This window comes from Camelus bactrianus, chromosome 15 (assembly GCF_048773025.1).
Source record: "Camelus bactrianus isolate YW-2024 breed Bactrian camel chromosome 15, ASM4877302v1, whole genome shotgun sequence".
In the NCBI taxonomy this organism is placed as follows: domain Eukaryota; kingdom Metazoa; phylum Chordata; class Mammalia; order Artiodactyla; family Camelidae; genus Camelus; species Camelus bactrianus.
The window spans coordinates 67,842,661-67,861,467 of NC_133553.1; the positions used below are offsets into that span (position 1 = coordinate 67,842,661).

The following is an 18,807-nucleotide window of genomic DNA, read 5'->3' on the forward strand; positions in this document are numbered from 1 at the left end:
CAAGAGAGACTGATTGATAAACCTAAATGCTAAATGCTGGGTAATTTACTGGACAGGGTAATTGTTATCAGCTGGTAGAAGTATTCAGACAACCTGAAAACTTTTACAGGCTATAAAGGTTGCTTGATGAACAGAATAGGGTGCAACATTTAAAGCTTGGAATATCTGGGAAGACTCGCAGGGCTCCTTGTGTTACTCCTTCTGTGTCAAACACAACCTGCTGAAATCTGTCTCCACTTGCCTGTCACGGTGGAGTGGCACCTTGACCTTGACTTTCACTAGGTTGTCTCTTCTGGTTTACCTCTGGAACACACAGATGGATCACTTGGGAGGTGTTCATTAGTTTTAGTTGCAGAGGAAGCCAGAAACCTTTGTTTGCTCAAGGAAGTGTCTGACCATCGTGACATCATAAGCCTTGGTAGGTATTTGATGAGTACTTGGGCAAATTGGCTTCATTTTCTTTTAAGCCTCTTGATTTTGAAGGTTTGTATTGTAGAAAGTCAGATGCTACATGTGTTATTTTCTCTGCTTTCTTTTGTATGTGAACATCATGTGGAACCTGACCCTAAGGAGGTGCCCTAACTCAGCCACTCCCTGCTCTGTATCTGATGAGCTCAACTTGTTACCCTTCATCTAAGTGATGGCTCAGAAAGTTCTTTTCTGCCCGCCACATTTAACAGAGATACAAGAGTTCTTCTTGCTAAAAGGGCTGCTCTTGTGGAATTGTTCCCTAGGATACATCATGAATGCTCACTTGGAAAGAAGTTGGAGCAGACAACGGGTGAGGCCAAAAAAAGAACAATCAGGGGCAAGTACGGGAATCTAGCTAATCTGATAGTTTTAAGGAGTTTCTTGGCAAGCAGTCCCTGAGGAGGACACTGCCAGTAGAAGCATCATCACAAAAGCACTGCCACCTTCAAGAACCTTCTTTGATCCTTTTGTCCTCTCTGTCCCTTCTCATGTCAGTTATCAGCATGGCTTGTTGAAAACCAGTCTGCTTTCGCTACTTCGTGTCTCATTTATTCTTCAACACACTATGGTTCTGGCTTCTCACATCGCACCATAGAAAGTCCTCTGGCTAAAGGGACCAGGAACACTCTTTTGTAAAGGTCTTCAGTGGTTTATTTATCTTTTAAAATGTTTATTTTTATTAAAAAAAAACATATACAGGTAGCTTAACATTCAAATACTTCTACTGAGATTGCTGTGAGAGTAGTCTTCCCATCAGCACCCTGCCCTCCCCTGACTGTCACTCCCCAGATGCAAGCACTTGAAGTATTTTTTGCATTAGCTTCTAATATTTGCCTCCATATTTAAGTACTGTGCTTATATTGCCACTGCTTGATGTTTCCGGTTTTAATGTTATCTGTTGACTTCCTGCTGTGGAGGATGAGGACTTAGCTCATTCACATCCTCTTTCCCCCATCATCTTTTCAGTATAGCTGTTTCCCAACTTTCGGTTAAATCAGTATTCTAAGTTCACGTTATCTGCTAGGTAAATGTCATTCACCTCTGAGCCATGGCGTACAATGATGATGTTTCCTCTCTTAACCACTTTCGTCCCCTTCGTTTTTGCCTTTTTTTTTTTTTTTTTGCATCTTTTCCTATGGACCCATCACTAATTCATCCTCCAAATCTCCAACACCTCTGTAACATTCCTCCTAACATGGATAGGATAAACACATCAGATTCTTTTTTGCTTGAAATCTTTCCCGGAAGCCTCTTGACCTACTCCGGGCTGGGCACTGTATTAGTTTGCCAGGGCTGCTTAAAAAAGGACCACAGGCTGGGCGGCCTAAACGACAGGTAGTATTTTCTCACGGTTCTGGAAGCCGGAAGTCCGAGATTAAGGTGCTGGCAGGGCTAGTTTCTTCGGAGGCCTCTCTCCTTGACCTGTTTAGATGGTTGCCTTCTCCCGTGGTCTCCACATGGTCTTCCCTCTGTGTCTGTGTCCAGGTTTCCTCTTATAAGCTCACCAGTCATATTGCACTAGTGCCCACCCTAATGACCTCATTCAAACTTAACCTCTTTCAAGACCCTATCTGCAAACACAGCCACATTTTGAAGCCCTGGTGCTTAGGACGACTTCAACATACGACTTTTGTCTGGACACAACTCAACCCATGGCAGTCACCCTGGTGGTTCTCCACACCTGCGGCATAGCTCTCCCCTGGGACTTCTCCTTGCCCTCGCCCTGGGCATTACTACGTCCCTCTGCTGTTTCCTGGATCCATAGCTGCTGCTTTCCCAGTTTACTGCCCTGTTTGGTGGAGAACATCCTCCCATAGTTTTCCAAGAAGGATTAATGGGATGTAAATCTTTTGAGGCTTTGGCATGTCTGAAAGGGGTTTATTTTATTCTTTTCCTGCACTGATAGTTTGACAGGCTATACACTTTTAAATGCATTTATACATTGTTTTCCATTGTTCATAGTTGCTGTTTGAAACCTTGAGCTATTCTGATTCCAGAACTTTGACTTGTGACCTGTAATTCTTTCTTTCTGAAAGCTTTAGGATTTTATCTCAGGTGTCCTGAAATTTCATAATATACCTTAGTGTGGGTATTTTTAAAATTCATAGTGCTAGATACTAAGTGAGGCCTTTCAGTCTGGCCTGAATGTGCATCGGTTTTGGAAAACTTTCTTTTCATCTTACCCTGTTTTCTTTTTGGGGAACTAGTAAGTTGACTATTGGATTTTCTGAAGTGTACCTCCAAGTTAATTGTGTTTTTTATTTTCCACTTTTAATCTCTTTCCCTTTTTTTTTTTAAATCAGAATTGCCTCAGCTTTATTTTCTACTCTGTTAATTATTTAGGTTTTCTGCTGTATATTATATACATGTTTTTCTGCTATATATTTTTTAATTTCTAAGAGTTAGCTCTTATTTCCTGAATGGCATTTTTTCCAGCATTCTTTTACGTATTTTTTAGTTAATGTATTATCTTTTCCTTCTCTAAGGTTACCGGTTTTTAAGTTTCTTCTGTTCTATCAGCTGTTTTTGTTTTTAATTTTTCTCTTTTCCTGTTTGTTGATGCCTCTCTCCTGTTAGATGTGATCTTGAAATATCTGGTGGCCTTTGCCTGTCTTTTTGTACTTAAGATTAAGGCAGTCAAAGCTGAAAATCCAACAGTCGATTTATTTTGTATATATGTATTCCCACTGTGCTCAAGCCACACGGTTCTCTTTGCTCTTCCTTAAATAGGCTAGGGCCGTATCTGTCTCAGAGCCTTTGAACTCTTTGCTGCTCTCCCAAATACACAGAACTTGCTTCCAGACCTCCAGTCACTGTTCAAATGGCCCTTTTTGGTGAGATCTTTCTTAACCATCCTATTTAAAACAGTAATACCCATGGCCTGGCATTCCTTCTTTCCTCTGTTTTTTTCTCCGTAGCACATATCTATCCTACAGCTGTTTGTTATTTACCTGTTTTTGTGTAAAGAGAAAAAGTATTGACCAAGACGAGCCCCGACCATACAGAACGTGGGAAACAATTCTCTACGTAATCCTCTCATCCTGTTCAGAGGCTTGCCTCCTCCTCTGGAGGCTGATACGCTCCGGGATGACGCCGAATCTCGGGCAGCGGAGACGTACGTAGAGCTCTCCCGGGCCAGTACCTTCCCGGGGAGAAACGGGGAGTCTCGTCCACGGCTGCCTGGCTTGAGGACGGGGCGGGCACTCGCAGCTTCGGGCCGGGCCGCCTCCCCGGCGGAAGTGGCGGGCGGAGCCGGGCTCTCCTTCCAGCCGCTGACGGGACTCACGCGGGGGGAGCAGGGTGGGCAGGGCGGCGGCGGAGACCCTTCCTCCGCAGGGGACGCGGAAAGACGCGGCGGCTCCGGCCGAACCCCCGGAAGTCGAAGCCCTTGCTTCCGAGGGGACGGCTTCGTGGGACGGACCGGGGACGCGGCGGTGAGTCCCCCCGGCGCGCTGGCGGGCCGGGCCGGGAGCCCCGGGCCTGGCGTCCGTGGCCCTGATTTCTCAGTCCTGCCTGTGGCTCCCCGCGCCCTTGTTTCTCCCGCGCGCCCTCGGCCCGGCCCCGGGAGCGCAGCCGGACAGGGGCCGACTCTCCCTTCTTGGGGGGGGGGGGTGTACAGTCCAGCGGCGGTTCCTCATCCCGATCAGCCCGCGCTCACCAAAGTGGTGACAAGGGCTGAGAAGGCGCTCGGAGAACAGGGAGCTAGTCCTGCGCCTCTGGGCGCGCTGCTAAATGGACTCTTAGGGGCGAGCGGAGGGAGGGGAGATTGAGTCGGGAGAACTGGCTGTCCCCCGGAGTCGGAGACGAGGGGGAAGTTGGGAGGCTGGAAGCTGAACAGGCCTTTGCGGCGGTGGCGGGAGGAGCGCGGTCTGGGGGCGGGTGCGCTAGGCAGCAGGAGAGGGAGGCAGGGCCCGGGTCCTACTTTGGAACGCCTTGACTTAAAGGGGCTTTATCGTAAGAGCAGCAGAAGGGAAATTTTGGTTTACATTTTGAAGGGATTACTGTGACCCCCAGGTGGAGGCTGGATGATAGAAGGGCAGGAATTGTTACGGAACAAAAGTTCTGTGCCCCAGGCACAGTGAGGCCAAATAAATGGAAAGGAGTTTGGAGCAGAGAGTGATTTATTGCAGGGCCAAGCAAGAAGGGGTGGCTCATGCCTGAAAAACCTGAACTTCCTGGTGGCTTTTGTAAAGAAGTTTATAAGTTTTTAAAGGCAAAATTTGGGATGAGGGCTGCAGGGTGTGTGACTTTCTTCTGATTGGCAGGTGATGAGGTAATGTGGCAGCGTTCCGGGAATCAGGTGTTCAGCCTTCAGTTGCCTTCCTCCACCTGGGTCAGGGTCTTAGTTCCTGCAGAAGAACTCATGGGCATTGTTGTGTATATCCCTTGAGGAAAAACCAGGACCCTGCCCCAAGGCTGCACTGTTGTTTCTCGACGGTTCCTGCCCGTACATTCTCTCCTTTCCCTGATTAGCAACTGTTTGAATCTGCCGTTTGGAACACAGGGAAGGTCAGGGAGGCTGAATGAAGCGTATTTCCTACAAACAAGGAAAGGGGGGCACAGAAAATATTTGTACCAGGGAGGACCCCCAGAGTCCTCTGTTTCCTTTTGAGGCAACCACTTCTAAGAGGTCACAGCTGTAGATGAGAGGTGGTGGCCTACAGTGGTGGCAGTGGGTATGGGAGAGAAGTGCACTGGTCAAAAAGATATTTAAAAATTGACAAGACTTTTGGAGTAGATATGGGATTTCAGTCAAAGGTATCAAATGATGATACTAAGTTCCAGGCCTAAGTGAGTGGATAATAGAGACCAAAACCAAACTATTTTGACGTTTGCTAGGGGTCCTTTTTCCCTTAGTGTAAAACCCACAAACATTTTTTTCCTCCCTGATTATATGTATGCATTTTTTTGTGTGTGCTCTGCTGGGGAGAGCAGCAGGCCGATGTTGTGAGTGGTAAAAGAATTTACCAAAGACAAAGGAAAGTTTAAGAAACAAAGGAAAAGTTTAAAAGTATGTAAGTTTTAAAAGTTGAAGCTCTAAACTGTTCTTAGTACCTATATGTGAATGAACAGTACATATATGTAGATTTTAAAATGGTTTTATCTCAGTGAGTTGCTCTCCTGGAATAAACATTGTGGAAGGAAAGAAGGAAGGAAAGAAGGAAAGAAAAGGTTTAATAGATACACTGCTACAGGCAGCAGCGGGCCACACAGACTAGAGGTGCCTGTGTGAACACCCAGGGTGGGCTGCTGAGGTCTTTTATGGGATGGGGTTGGTGAACAGAGAGGGCTGGGCTGCGGGATCAGCTCATGCACAGGTTTTTGATTGGTTATGGGTGAGGGTCCATGAAGAGCCAATAAGGAGGAACCATGGGCAGAGACAAGTCAGCCTGCGCTATTATGAGGCTAGCCATTTCCCAGGACTATTGATTCTGCTACGGGAAACACATGTCAGAAAAGGGTGCACTTTGGTTTTTTTTTTCCTGAGGGATTGCAGGTGGACATCTGAGAGCCCAAGAGTGGGGGTCTCAGGGCCTTGGCAGACATCAGTTGGCACCATATGCTCACTGTAGAAAATTTAGAACATACACACAACAATATTTTTTATAGAGGACAATAAAAGTTACCTACAATTTTACTGCCCAAAACGGCCACATTTTGGTGTGCTTCCTTCATTTTTTTTGTGTGTGTGTGCATCTGTTTGTATAATTGGGTATACATTCTATCTTTGTAATTTTTATGTATTTTATGTAATATCTATTTACATATCTGTATAATTTTTAATAAATTATGTATACTTTTTTGTGTGATTGGGTATGTTATCTTTTTTCCATTGGGCATTACTGTGACAATAAAGATTGAATTGCTGTGAGCCAGGACATTATTCACAAATATTCTTTTTTTTCCCCCCTGATTGTAACAGAAAAGGTCCGATGTAATTCCAGCAAGTCAAAGATAATTTTTTGTTGTATTTCCTTTCAATATTTTTTCTTTTTGTGTACCTTTTTAAAAATCCACAATTTATGCCACATTTTGTGTTTTGTTTTCCAATCAAATGTTCTACCTTAATAATGTTATTAATTGCTATTTTTACACATCGTTAACTGCTCCTCAAGACTCCAGTTTTTAGTGGTTGTTCAGTAATAACCAAACCTACTAGTTAGGTGAGTTGTTTTCAGCTTTTTACTGTTAGGATGGCGAGGACATCCTATTACATAAATCTCCAGGTTGCCGATTTATTCCTTGAGAAAAATGCTAGAAATGGAAACTGCTAGGTAAAAAGATTAAAATGAACCTATCAAATTGTCTTACCCAAGTCTCTCATTAAGGCTTTGAAATTGTTTTTAAGATCAAATTTTTGCAGTGCTTCGTTTTTCCATTTGAGGATGTGATTATGTCTTTCTGGTTATTTGTCTTTTATGCTTCTTTTGTGTCTTTGTATACACCCTGTCCTTTTCTTGTTAAATTTATGTTTGTAAAGGGCCAGTATTATTGTTTAAGAATTGTACCCTCTCTGCTTAAATTCCCATGTGTGAAATGAATAGCTTTGAGTCAAGTTGTACTTTATTCTATTAAGATTGTTTTTTCCCTTTATATTTGCGTCTGGGTGCTGCTAGTGTCTAAACAGAATGGTGAGATCAGGAAGCTGGAAAGGCTAAGTTGGAGTGAGGTTTCATCACTGCCGTAAGTAACCCGTGGTCTAAAAACCTGTCAGTGTTCTGCTCCTCGCTGTCTCTTGGAGCCCCTCATCCTTGCACCAGAGCCTGCCTTGTCTGCACAACCAGGGGGCCAGGCGGCAATCTTGAGCCTTTCCCAGGAATAGGAAGGAAGCTAGGAACTGCTCAGCAGGGTTAGGAAGACAGTATCTCATGAGGATGCCAAATGTGCTGTTGGATGGATTCTTCTAGTTTAAGAGCTCTCCGTCTTATTATTAAAGTTATTTTAACTTACTCATTAGTAAGGATATTTGTTTATTATGATTTACAATGTTGTCTTTTGGTCTCGTGCAGTTGCATCCTGCTTACCTAGGAAATGCAGCTAACACATCACCTGGACCTATTTCCTGAATACAGAGTGACCCTTCTGTTATTTAAAGATGTAAAAAATGCTGGAGACTTGAGAAAAAAGGCCATGGAAGGTGCCATTGATGGCTCATTAATAAACCCTACAGTGGTAAGTACTCGTGGGGATGCGTGAGCTCTACGGAGAGATTAGGACTATGATAACTTTGTTATGGGTGATGATGTTACAGGTTAGCCTAAGGTGGTTGTCTTGATAGCCTGAGATTCAAGGGCAAGGCCCTGCCCTAGGAGATGTGAGAGGCGGTCTGGCGCTGGTGTGATGGCAGATGCTGGGTCTCTGTCTTCTCATCTGAGCTAGGATGTAAAGTAGGCATCGCATAATGGTTACGAGCACACGCTGTACAACCACTTACCAGGACTTGTCCCAGACATGCCACTTACTAGGACTTTGAGCGAGTGGTAGCCAACCTTTATCCAGTGCTGCTTTGGTTCCTAGTATTATTCTAAGTTCCGTACAGACTCTGCTAATTCACTTAATCTTCACAACAACCCTATGAAGGAAGTGCTGTGATTATCTGCATCCACCAGATAGAGCACTAAGGAATTTGCCCAAGTTCCCTGGGTGGTAAGTGACAGAGCTGGGATCCAGCCCCTTTCTTTGCCTTGGTTCCCTCACCTGTGGCACGTGAGTAATGACACGATATCCTAGGTGGTTTTGAGAACTACAGAAAATGGAGGCAAAATGTTTAGAATGTGACCTTTCCCATAATAATAGCTCTCAGTAAATGTACTTTGAAAATGTTTTTACTATTTATCTAAGTTGCTTGCAGCTTTAAAATTCTATGATTTATTTTCTGAACACCCAGGCCCTTGAGATTTTGAAAATATCACAGGAATTGTAATGAAGTGAAACAGACTGGCACTGGAGTTACCTTGATAGGGCATAAGTCTTTTGAGGACTCCAGACTGTCTGTGTGTAATTCTTTTTGTTCTCTTTGGTAGATTGTGGATCCATTTCAGATACTTGTGGCAGCAAACAAAGCAGTTCACCTCTACAAACTGGGAAAAATGAAGACAAGAACTCTGTCTACTGAAATTATTTTCAATCTTTCCCCAACTAACAATGTAATTAATATGGAATTTACTTCCTATCTGTTGACCTTGGCATGATCGCTTGTGTGTTGCTCAGCATTGGGTTGGAGCCTGTTCTTAGTAACAAACCAAAATAATAGTGAAGAGAGCTCTGGACGGAGAGTTGAGGCTTAGCACTGCCTCTTACTAGACAAATAAGCTTTGGAGTCACTTCACATATGAGTAAACAAAAGTTGAGCTAAATTACGTGTAGGTAGTTTTGTTTGTCCTTCTTACCATATAGTCAGAAAGCTCACTCTAAGTGGCATGTAAATCTAAATGATAAAAGTGAGGCATGGGTATTTGCCTGTTATCATGTACATGTTTCATTCTCCTGATAAAGTCTTTAAAGGTAGAATCCATGTCTTTTCCGAATACCAGAGGCCTCATGCCTGGAACACCCCTGAACACAGGCTCACGCACACAGCCAGTGTGTAGGAAGAGTTTGTGGTTTGAGATACTGTTAGTAATCAGAGTTACTGAGCTAAAAACATTCCACCTGGGGCATGTAAATAAAACACCAAAACCTGTAATTTTGCTGATGAAGTGTTAATATTACTACTACTATTAATATAACCAACTGCTAAATCATCAAGAGAAAAATTAGGAAACCCGTAGCATGGTGTAAAATACAGACGTTTGAAATGTTTGTAAAAGGCATGGTCCTAGAATCCCCCAGTGCCTGGGGGAAAATTTCTAGGTAATATACTGTTTCTTTGAGATCATGGAAATAATCCAAGAGACCGTGTGATTCATAAGCATCTGCTGAGCTCGTCCCTGTCCCGGTTTGAGGGTCAGAAGAAACAAATACATTCCTGAGGAAGGCAGGTGAACAAGGCAGAAGTTTAAATGCCCTGAGATAACTGATGTAATGGGAATGATAATGCAGATCTATGGTGGCGACAAAGCAGCAGTCCATTCTGTAAGGAGGAAGGCGGAAGGGAGTGACATTTGAACTGGACCTTGAAAGATGAGGGCACTCCAGGCAGAGGACAAAGTGTGAGCACAGGCCAAAAAGCATGAAATGACAGGCTCCCCAGACAGCCCAGGCTGGCTGCAGGGCAGGAGTACGCAGCTCAGCGGTCACCTGGGTCCAAGGGAGGCGGTATTAGCGCTCCATGGCGAGAAGCCCGGCAGGGCCCGCGGGAGTGCGGCGCTGCCGTGAGTAGGGGGCGCTCTGGAGGCAGAGCTGGCGGATGTTGGGAAGGAACAGTTGAGAAAAACTACAGGCGGAGAGGGCCGTTAGGATATGAAAAACAAGAATCTGACCAGGAAGAGTGCAAATGGAGAGATGTTTCACATGTTGAAACTACTGGTTTTTAGTTTTCTTTTTTTTTTCTGTTAGATTTCAGAGGCTCTGAAGAAATTTGGTATCTCGGCAAATGACACTTCAATTCTAATTACTTATATTGAAGAGAGAGAAAAACAAATAAATCAAGAAGACCTAGTATCTCAGGTGGAAGGTCATCAAGTTTCTCTGGAAAATCTCCCTGAAATAACAAATATTACAGAAGTGAAAAAGGTTTGTGAATCCACATTTTTAGAAAGAGCGTGATAAATGTGGAATAATACTGTTTGTTTATTGATCATCAATGCTTCTATTTTTTTCTTAGCTTTTAAGAAACATTAATTGAAATTACTTGAAAAATATAGATGCAAAGAATTGGAAGATGCAGGTTTTATGTAAGATAAATTAGAAATTTAGCTGATAAACACATTCTTTTAAAAAGAATAGATAACTTTAAATATCAAGCTTACGTACTATGTTTGACATGTAAAATAAATACAGTATGAAATTTATGACTAAACGTATGCTTTTAAAATTGGTACAGATTTGCTTCTGTGTTTATAGTTATCACCGTAACTGCAGTTAAAAGGGAACATTTGACATAAGTGACCAATTGCCATCTACTTTGCATACTTTAATCGCATTGTGATTTCACATGATTTTCCCAATAATTGAGTAATAAATATTCCACATATACGTTTGTATAATGAAAATTAGTAGTGCATGAATATTTCAGCATGTCATCTGTCTTTTATTTTTACAGATATATAAACTATCTTCACAAGAAGAAAGTATTGGGACATTACTGGATGGTATCATTTGTAGAATGTCAACAAAAGATGTTTTATGAAATGAAAAATATTAATGGCTTTCAGCATTTATTAAAAACATTGGTTATTTTTTCCAGATTATAACATTTATTATGTTTGTTGCAGAAATTTTTATTTATTATATGTATCTTTTTTTAAACTTAAGTATATTCAGTTTACAACATTGTGTTAATATCTGGTGTACAGCATAGTGATTCAGTTACATATAAATATATATTCATTTTCATTATAGGTTATTACAAGATGTTGAATATAGTTCCCTGTGCTATACAGTAGGACCTTGCTGTTGATCTATTTTATATATAGTAGTTAGTATCTGCAAATCTCAGACTCCCAATTTATCCCTTCCCTCCCTCTATAATTATGTTTGTTTTCTATGTATATGAGTCTGTTTCTATTTTGTAAATAAGTTCTTTTGTCTTTTTTTAAGATTCCACATATAAGTTATATCATGTGGTATTTTTCCTTCTCTTTCTGGCTTACTTCACTGAGAATGACAATCTCCAGGTCCATCCATGTTGTTGCAAATGGCATTATTTTCTTTTTTATGGCTGAGTAGTATTCCACTGTATAAATAAACCACAACTTCTTTATCCAGTCATCTGTTGATGGACATTTAAGTTGTTTCCATGTATGGCTATTTTAAATAATGCTGCTATAAACACTGGGGTACATGTATCTTTTCAAAGTAAAGTTCCCTCTAGATATATGCCCAGGAGTGGGACTGCTGGATCATATGGTAAGTCTATTTTTAGTCTTTTAAGGAATCTCCATACTGTTTTCTAGAACAGCTGCACTAAACTATATTCTTAACAGTGTAGGAAGGTTCCCTGTTCTCCACAGTCTCTCCAGCATTTACCATTCGTGGACTTTTGAATGATGGCCATTCTACTGGTGTGAGGTGATACCTATTATAGTTCTGATTTGCGTTTCTCTGATAATTAGCGATACTGAGCATTTTTTCATGTGCCTATTGGCCATTTGTATGTCTTCACTGGAGAATTGGTTGTTTAGGTCTTCTGCCCATTTTTGGATTGGGTTGCTTGTTTTTTTGTTGTTGTTACTGAGCTGTATGAGCTGGAAATACAACTTTGTATATTCTGGAAATTAAGCCCTTGTCAGTCTCACTGTCTCTATATGGTTTCTCCCATTCCATAGATTGTTTGTTTTGCTTATGGTTTCCTTTGCTGTGCAAAAGCTTGTAAGTTTGCTTAGGTCCCATTTGTTTATTTCTGCTTTTATTTCTGTTGCCTGGGTAGGCTGTCCTAGGAGAACACTGCTAAGATTGATGTCAGATAACGTTTTGCCTATGTTTTTTTCTAAGAGGTTTATAGTGTCTTATGTTTACGTCTTTAAGCTATTTTGAGTTTATTTTTGTGTGTGGTGTGAGGGGGTGTTCTGATTTCATTGATTTACATGCTGCAGTCCACGTTGTAGAAAATTTTAAATCATAGAATAGGTAACAAAGGAAAAAAAAAAACACTCCCACTCCTGCCTCTTAATATTCTAAAGATAACCACTGTTACTATTATTTGTCACTATCTTCTAGTCTTCTATTTCTGTTCAAATATATTTTATTTTTATATAATTGTAATGATTGCAAACATTTACTGGATGTCACATAAGGCTAACAGACACAAAATATGCTCAGCATCTCTAGTTATTAGCGAAATGTAAATCAAAACTACAATGAAGTACCACCTCACACCAGTCAGAATGGCCATCATTTAAAAGTCTACGAAAAACAAATGCTGGAGAGAGTGGGGGAAAAAAGGGAACCCTTCGACAGTGTTAGTGGAAATATAAATTGGTGCAGCCACTATTGAGAACAGCATGGCGGTTTCTTAAAAAACTAAAAATAGAGTTACCATATGATCCAGCAATTCCACTCCTGGGTGTGTATCTGGAGAAAACTCTAATTCAAAAAGATACATGTACCCCAGTGTTCACAGCAGCACTATTTACAATAGCCAAGACATGAAAGCAACCTAAATGTTCATCGCCAGATGACTGGATAAAGAAGTTGTGGTGTGTGTGTACATGATGGAGTACTACTCAGCCATAAAAAAGAATGAAATAATGCCATTTGCAGCAACATGGGTGGACCAAGAGATTATCATACTAAGTGAAGTAAGTCAGAAAGAGAAATCTGACAGATACCATATGACATCTCTTATATATGGAAATCTAAAATATGACACAAACTATTTACAAAACAGAAGTAGACTCACAGACATAGAAAAATTTATGATTACTAAGGGGGTAGGGGGATAAATTAGAAGTTTGGGATTAGCAAATACAAACTACTATATACAAAACAGATAAACAACAAGGTCCTACTGTATCACACAGGGAACTATATTCAATATCCTGTAATAAACCACAGTGGGAAAGACTATGTATGTAAATGTATAGCTGAATCACTTTGCTGCACACCAGAAACTAAACTACACTCAACTAAAAAGATAAAATTCAACTTAAAAAGATAAAAATCTATTGGGTATCTACAATATTCTAGGTTCCTGTCTTAATAACTTTATATCCACCTGTTCATATTCCTGCACTTCTGGCTACTCCAGCATTGCCCTTCCAAGTCTGGTTCCAAGTTTTTACGTGCAGGAATTCATTTAATTCTCACAGCATCATATGAGACAGATACTGTTATTAACTACATTAAACCCAAAGTTGCGATATACTGCACCAACAAAAGATAGGACAGAAATCACATGATCATCTCAACAGATGCAGAAAAGGCATTTGATAGAATTCAGCACCCAACCCATTTATGATAAAAACTAGAACATATCTCAACATAATAAAAACTATGGCAAACTCAACAGCCAACATAATACTCAATGGTGAAAAGTTGAAAGCCTTCCCACTAAAATCTGGAACAAGACAAGGATGCCCACTCTCACCACTTCTATTCAACATAGTATTGGAAATCCTAGCCGTAGCTATCAGACAAGAAAAAGAAATAAAAGGGATCCAAACTGTCACTAAGACGAAGAGGTAAAATTGCCACTACATGGGGATGACGTGATATTATATAAAGAAAACCACAGAGGCTCCACACAAAAACTACTAGAGCTGATAAGAGAATTCAGCAAGGTAGCAGGATACGAGAGTAACATATAGAAATCAGTTGCATTTCTTTACACTAACAGTGAAATATCAGAAAAGTAAAAAAATAATCCCTTTTAAAATCATATTAGAAAAAAAAAGCTTAGGAATAAACCTGACCAAGGAGGTGAAAGACTTATACACAGACACCTACAAAACATTGACTAAGGGAATTAAAGATGATTTAAAGAAATGGAAATATATCCCATGCTCTTGGATTAGAATAATTAATAGTGTTAAAATGGCCATACTACCCAAAACAGTTTACAAATTTAATGTGATTCCTATTGAATTACCCAGGAATTTTTTCACAGAAGTAGGATAAATAATCCTAAAATTTATATGGAATCATGAAAACCCAGAATTGCCAAAGCAATACTGAGGAAAAGAACAAAGCTGGAGGTAGAACCCTCCCAGCCTTCAGACAATACTACAGAACTACAGTAACCAAAACAGTGTGATACTGGCACAAAAACAGACATGGATCAATGGAACAGAACAGAGCCCAGAAATAAACCACAGGCTTATGGTTAGTCTTCAACAAAGGAAGCAAGAACATGCAATGGAGGAAAGACAGTCTCTTCAGCAAGTGGTGTTGGGAGAACTGGACAGCCACATGTACATCAATGAAGTTATAACAGTCCCTCACTACATACACAAAAATAAACTCAGATGGTTTAAAGACTTAAACATAGTACAGGACACCATGAATCTTGAGAACAGAAGCAAAACATTCTGACATAAATTGTAGTAATACTTTCATAGATCAGTCTCCCAATCCCAAGGCAAAAGAAAATGCAAAAATAAATTGGACCTAATTAAACTTAAGATTTGCACAGCAAAGGAAACCATAAAAACAGACAGACAACCTATGGAATGGGAAAAAATATTTACAAATGATGCAACTGACAAGGGCTTAATTTCCAGAATATACAAACAATTCATACAACTTAAAAAAACAAACAACCCAATCAAAAAATGGGCAGGAGACCTAAACAAGCAATTCTCCCATGAAGACATATAAATGGCCAACGGGCACATGAAAAAACGTTCAATATCACTAATTAACAGAGAAATGCAAATCAAAACTACGATGAGGTATCACCTCACACCAGTCAGAATGGCCACTGCTAAAAGTCCACAAACGATAAATGCTGGAGAGGATGTGGAGAAAAGGGAGCCCTCCTGCACTGCTGGGAAGGTAGGTGGTGCAGCTGTTATGGAAAACAGTAAACAATCTTATGGTTCCCAGGGAAGGAGGGTGGGAAGGGATAAATTTGGGAGTTTCAGGTTTACAAATGTTAGCCGCTATATATAAAAATAGGTTTTAAAAAATGTTTTCTGCTGTATAGCACAGGGAACTATGTTCAGTATCTTCTAATAAACTTTAATGAGAAAAAATGAAAAACAAATGTGTGTGTAAATTCATGACTGGGACATTGTGCTGTACACCAGGAATTGACACATGTAAGTGACAGTACTTCAATTAAAAAAAAAGTATGAGATTCCTCAACAGACTAAAAAGAGACTTACCATATGACCCAGCAATCCCATTCATGGGCATGTATCCTGAGGGAACTCCAGTATGAAAAGATAGGTCCCCTAGGCTGGCTTTGGCCCTGGACCTGCCAGGACAGTCTGCGCTGCTCAACACCTGGGTCAGGTTCCTGTCACCTCTCCCATCTCGCTTCAGCCCTCTGAGCAATAATGTGCCTGGTTCCCCTCTACCCACCCACACCTTCATAATTAGTCCCTTTAATGAGCTATATCTATAAAATCAGCTCGAGTTACCCTAATTTGAGAGTTGGGACCCAATACTGTCTCCCTTTCTCAGAGAATGTGTTAAAAGGTTCAGTTGGACTAGAAAGATTTCTGTAGAGCTGGAATCATTGTCCTAGGATTTCTGAACATCTTGCCAAGGATGACCTGTCAGTCCGCTTTCCTTCCCCTTGAAGTAATTTTCTTATTTCCCCTCACTCATCTCCTTTAAGTTATGAGTTCTCCGTGGAAGCCCAGGGCGCTGACCTGAGGCTGGCTATAGGGAGCCCTGATGAGAGGTCAGGGGAGATGTTCTGTCCAGGACATTTTCCTCCTCTTTCTGAGATTTCCAAACCACAGTGCCACCTGACTGCGTTCCATCTCACTGGCCCCTCTCTGGGCTGGGCTGGTCCACCAGACAAGTTCTTCATATACCGAAGCCTGGGGTTTCACTGACATGCTGCTCTCAAGTCCACAACTCTGGGAATAGCAGTGATGCCAACAGTGTAATTACCTATTACAACAGGTTCCTATGGGCAACAGAAAAATAAATCTGCCAGGGTGCTTGTAACTGTTGGTGTCTAATCTAATTAACTTTAATAAGTTAGCTGATAATTATGATATGTTGGCAAGCAAGTAACTAATAGCAATATAAGTGCTTAATGAGAAGTGCAAAGGCTTCAAAAGAGGGAACAGATACAAGATCCATCTGGTTGGGAGGGGTCAGAGATCTTGATGGAGAAGGTAGCATTCAGTTGGATCTTGAAGAAAGAACAGAGCCTTAGGCACATATTGGAATTTGGCCAACTTCTGATCACTGACCACCAACGACAGGGGCGTGATGAGGCTTGGAGGTGAATCTTGCCTCCCACCAGGGAAAGCTGGTTCTCCTGGCATCCAGTGCTTTACACGGATCCATAACTCACCACACTTGTCAGACACCTGCTTGTCAGGGTCAGCGTGTGGCACGGAAAAAGCAAAATGTTGAAGCCTTGGAGTCAGAGCTGCCAAGGCTTCGGTCACCCTGCCATGTGCTATAGGGCCTTGGGTGGGCTAGCTCAGGTCTGTGGGCCTCAGTAAAACAGAAACATCAGTATCAACCTTAGTGCTTAGCTTGTTATAAACATCAAATAGCACAGCATAGGAAAAGCCCTTTCTCACAGTGTCAGGCATCTAACTTCTCGGTGACTAACAGCTGTCTCTTCTTCCATGTGCACCAGGCATAGCGCTCAGGTCACACCCGTATCTGCTGAGGCAGATAATAAAACAAGACTCACTGCTGGTGCGAAAGTACAGTTTGGCAGTTCCTCAGACTGTTAGAGTGACCACGTGATCCAGCAATTCCACTCCTAGGTCTATGCTGAAAGAACTGAAAACAGGTGTTGAAACACTTGTACAGAATGTTCATAGCAGCACTATTCACAACAGCCGAAAGGTGGAAACAACTCAAACGTCCAGTGAATGAACGGATAAACAAATGTGGTCTATCCATACAATAGAATATTATGCAGCCATAAAAAGCAATGAAATACTTGGCCAACAAGCACACGAAAAGATGCTCAACATCACTAATTGTTAGAGAAATGCAAATCAAAACTACAGTGAGGTGTCACCTCACACCAGTCAGAATGGCCATCATTCAAAAGTCCACAGATAAATGCTGGAGAGGGTGTGGAGTGATGGAAATGTTAGCTGTCTTGATTGTGGTGGTGGCTTCATGGGTGTACACATCTATCAAACTTCATCAAACTGTACCTCTGAAATACGTGTGGTTTACTGTGCAGGAATCATACCACAATAAAGGTGTTACAGGAACGCAGTACTGACACATGGCAGAACATGGGTGAACCTTGAAAATGGAAGTGAATGAAGCTGAAAGTAAAAGCTCCCATGCTGCATGGCTCCATTTAAACGAAACAACCAGAACAGGCAGTGCACAGAGACAGAAGGCAGGCTGCCCGGGGCTCAGGGGAGGGGGAAATAGGGACTGCCTGCCTGCTGCCTAAGGGGCGATGAAAATGCTTTATATAGATAGAAGTGGTGGTTACACAACATTGTGAATGTACTAAATGCCACTGAATTGTACACATGCAAATAGTTAATTAAAAATAAAATAATGGAATAAAATGACACACCTGCCTTAGCTGTAGGAGCGCCCAATCTTACTGGGGTCTCTTTAGACTCAAGAGCTGGCAGAGGCAGAGGCAGGTAGACCCCCAAGCCTCAGGTTCATCATCTGAAAGCAGCGCCACGAGCCTGGGCTGAGACTCCCAGACTTCACCTCTTACACAGAATCGCCCACAGATCCTCCATCCGGAGAGACCGCTGCTGACGTCTGGTCTAACCATTCAGACCTTCTCTCTGCATACTGCTGGGTATAAATTACTTTTGTTATGTTTTTCCAAAAAATGAATGAAAACATACTATTTCATAACATTTCACAGCTTGGTGCTCTCTTTTGACAATTGTTTTTCCATGTCAGTAAATCCTGGTCATCATTGTTCAAAGCTATGAGCAAAGCTGAAAGGCCTGAAGGTAAACCCAGGCCATGGGTGTTGAGGGAGCCACAGAAGCCAGGTGAGAATACAGGAAAGAGAGGGCAGGGACAGATCACAGACCTCTGGCCCCTCAGCTTGACCATTTGGTTTCTGACTGGTTAATATTAGAGACTCATTAAGGATACTCGACTGCATTTTGGAGTCCTAGTTCAAATTTTGCTTATCATTGAAATATTTAAAGAAAATGTTAAAAGTGTACTGAAAAGGATGTAACACACCCATGGCTTAGCACCCGGGCTGGTAAGCCTTTGTGGCCTTGCTGGGTGCCAAAGATCTGGAGCTTCAGCAGCCTTCAGCCACCAGCCCTGGATTCCAGCTGCCAGGATGACACCTCTGGGGCCGTCATGATCTTTCTCTCCTAGCCTGGTCTCTCCCCAGTGTCCTCCTAGACGCTCCTGCCAGAAACCTGGCTGCCATTGCTGACCCGTCCTCCATCCTTGGAGCGTCACTAACTCCTGCCATTTCCGCCCCTAAAATGTACCTCCAAGCAGGCCAGGTCACACCCAAGCCACTGACTTCTCTCCTAACTCCTGCTGGCCTACATGGCTCTTTGTGAACACAGAACAAGGCAACCCTCCTTCACACAGACACAACCTATCGGACGCACAGTTCAGGGGGCAGCAATG

General features: G+C 41.9%; 1 protein-coding gene across 1 annotated transcript; it reads left to right on the forward strand.

Moving 5' to 3' along the window:
* The first annotated feature begins 3,550 nt into the window (after nt 1-3,550).
* TPRKB (TP53RK binding protein) lies at nt 3,551-10,832 on the forward strand. The gene is made up of 5 exons (XM_074341366.1): nt 3,551-3,905; nt 7,482-7,644; nt 8,496-8,618; nt 9,970-10,146; nt 10,676-10,832. Exons 2-5 carry the CDS (start codon nt 7,504-7,506, stop codon nt 10,760-10,762), a joined length of 528 nt encoding a protein of 175 aa, XP_074197467.1. The 5' UTR covers nt 3,551-3,905; nt 7,482-7,503; the 3' UTR covers nt 10,763-10,832.
* Nucleotides 10,833-18,807: the final 7,975 nt, after the last annotated feature.

Excerpts from the sequence above, each read along its gene's own strand:
- TPRKB (XM_074341366.1), top strand. The coding sequence starts at position 7,504 with ATGCAGCTAACACATCACCTGGACCTATTTCCTGAATACAGAGTGACC. Across the intron at positions 8,619-9,969 it reads ATCTTTCCCCAACTAACAAT|ATTTCAGAGGCTCTGAAGAA; the intron begins GTAATTAATATG and ends TTTTTCTGTTAG. Across the intron at positions 10,147-10,675 it reads ATATTACAGAAGTGAAAAAG|ATATATAAACTATCTTCACA; the intron begins GTTTGTGAATCC and ends TTATTTTTACAG.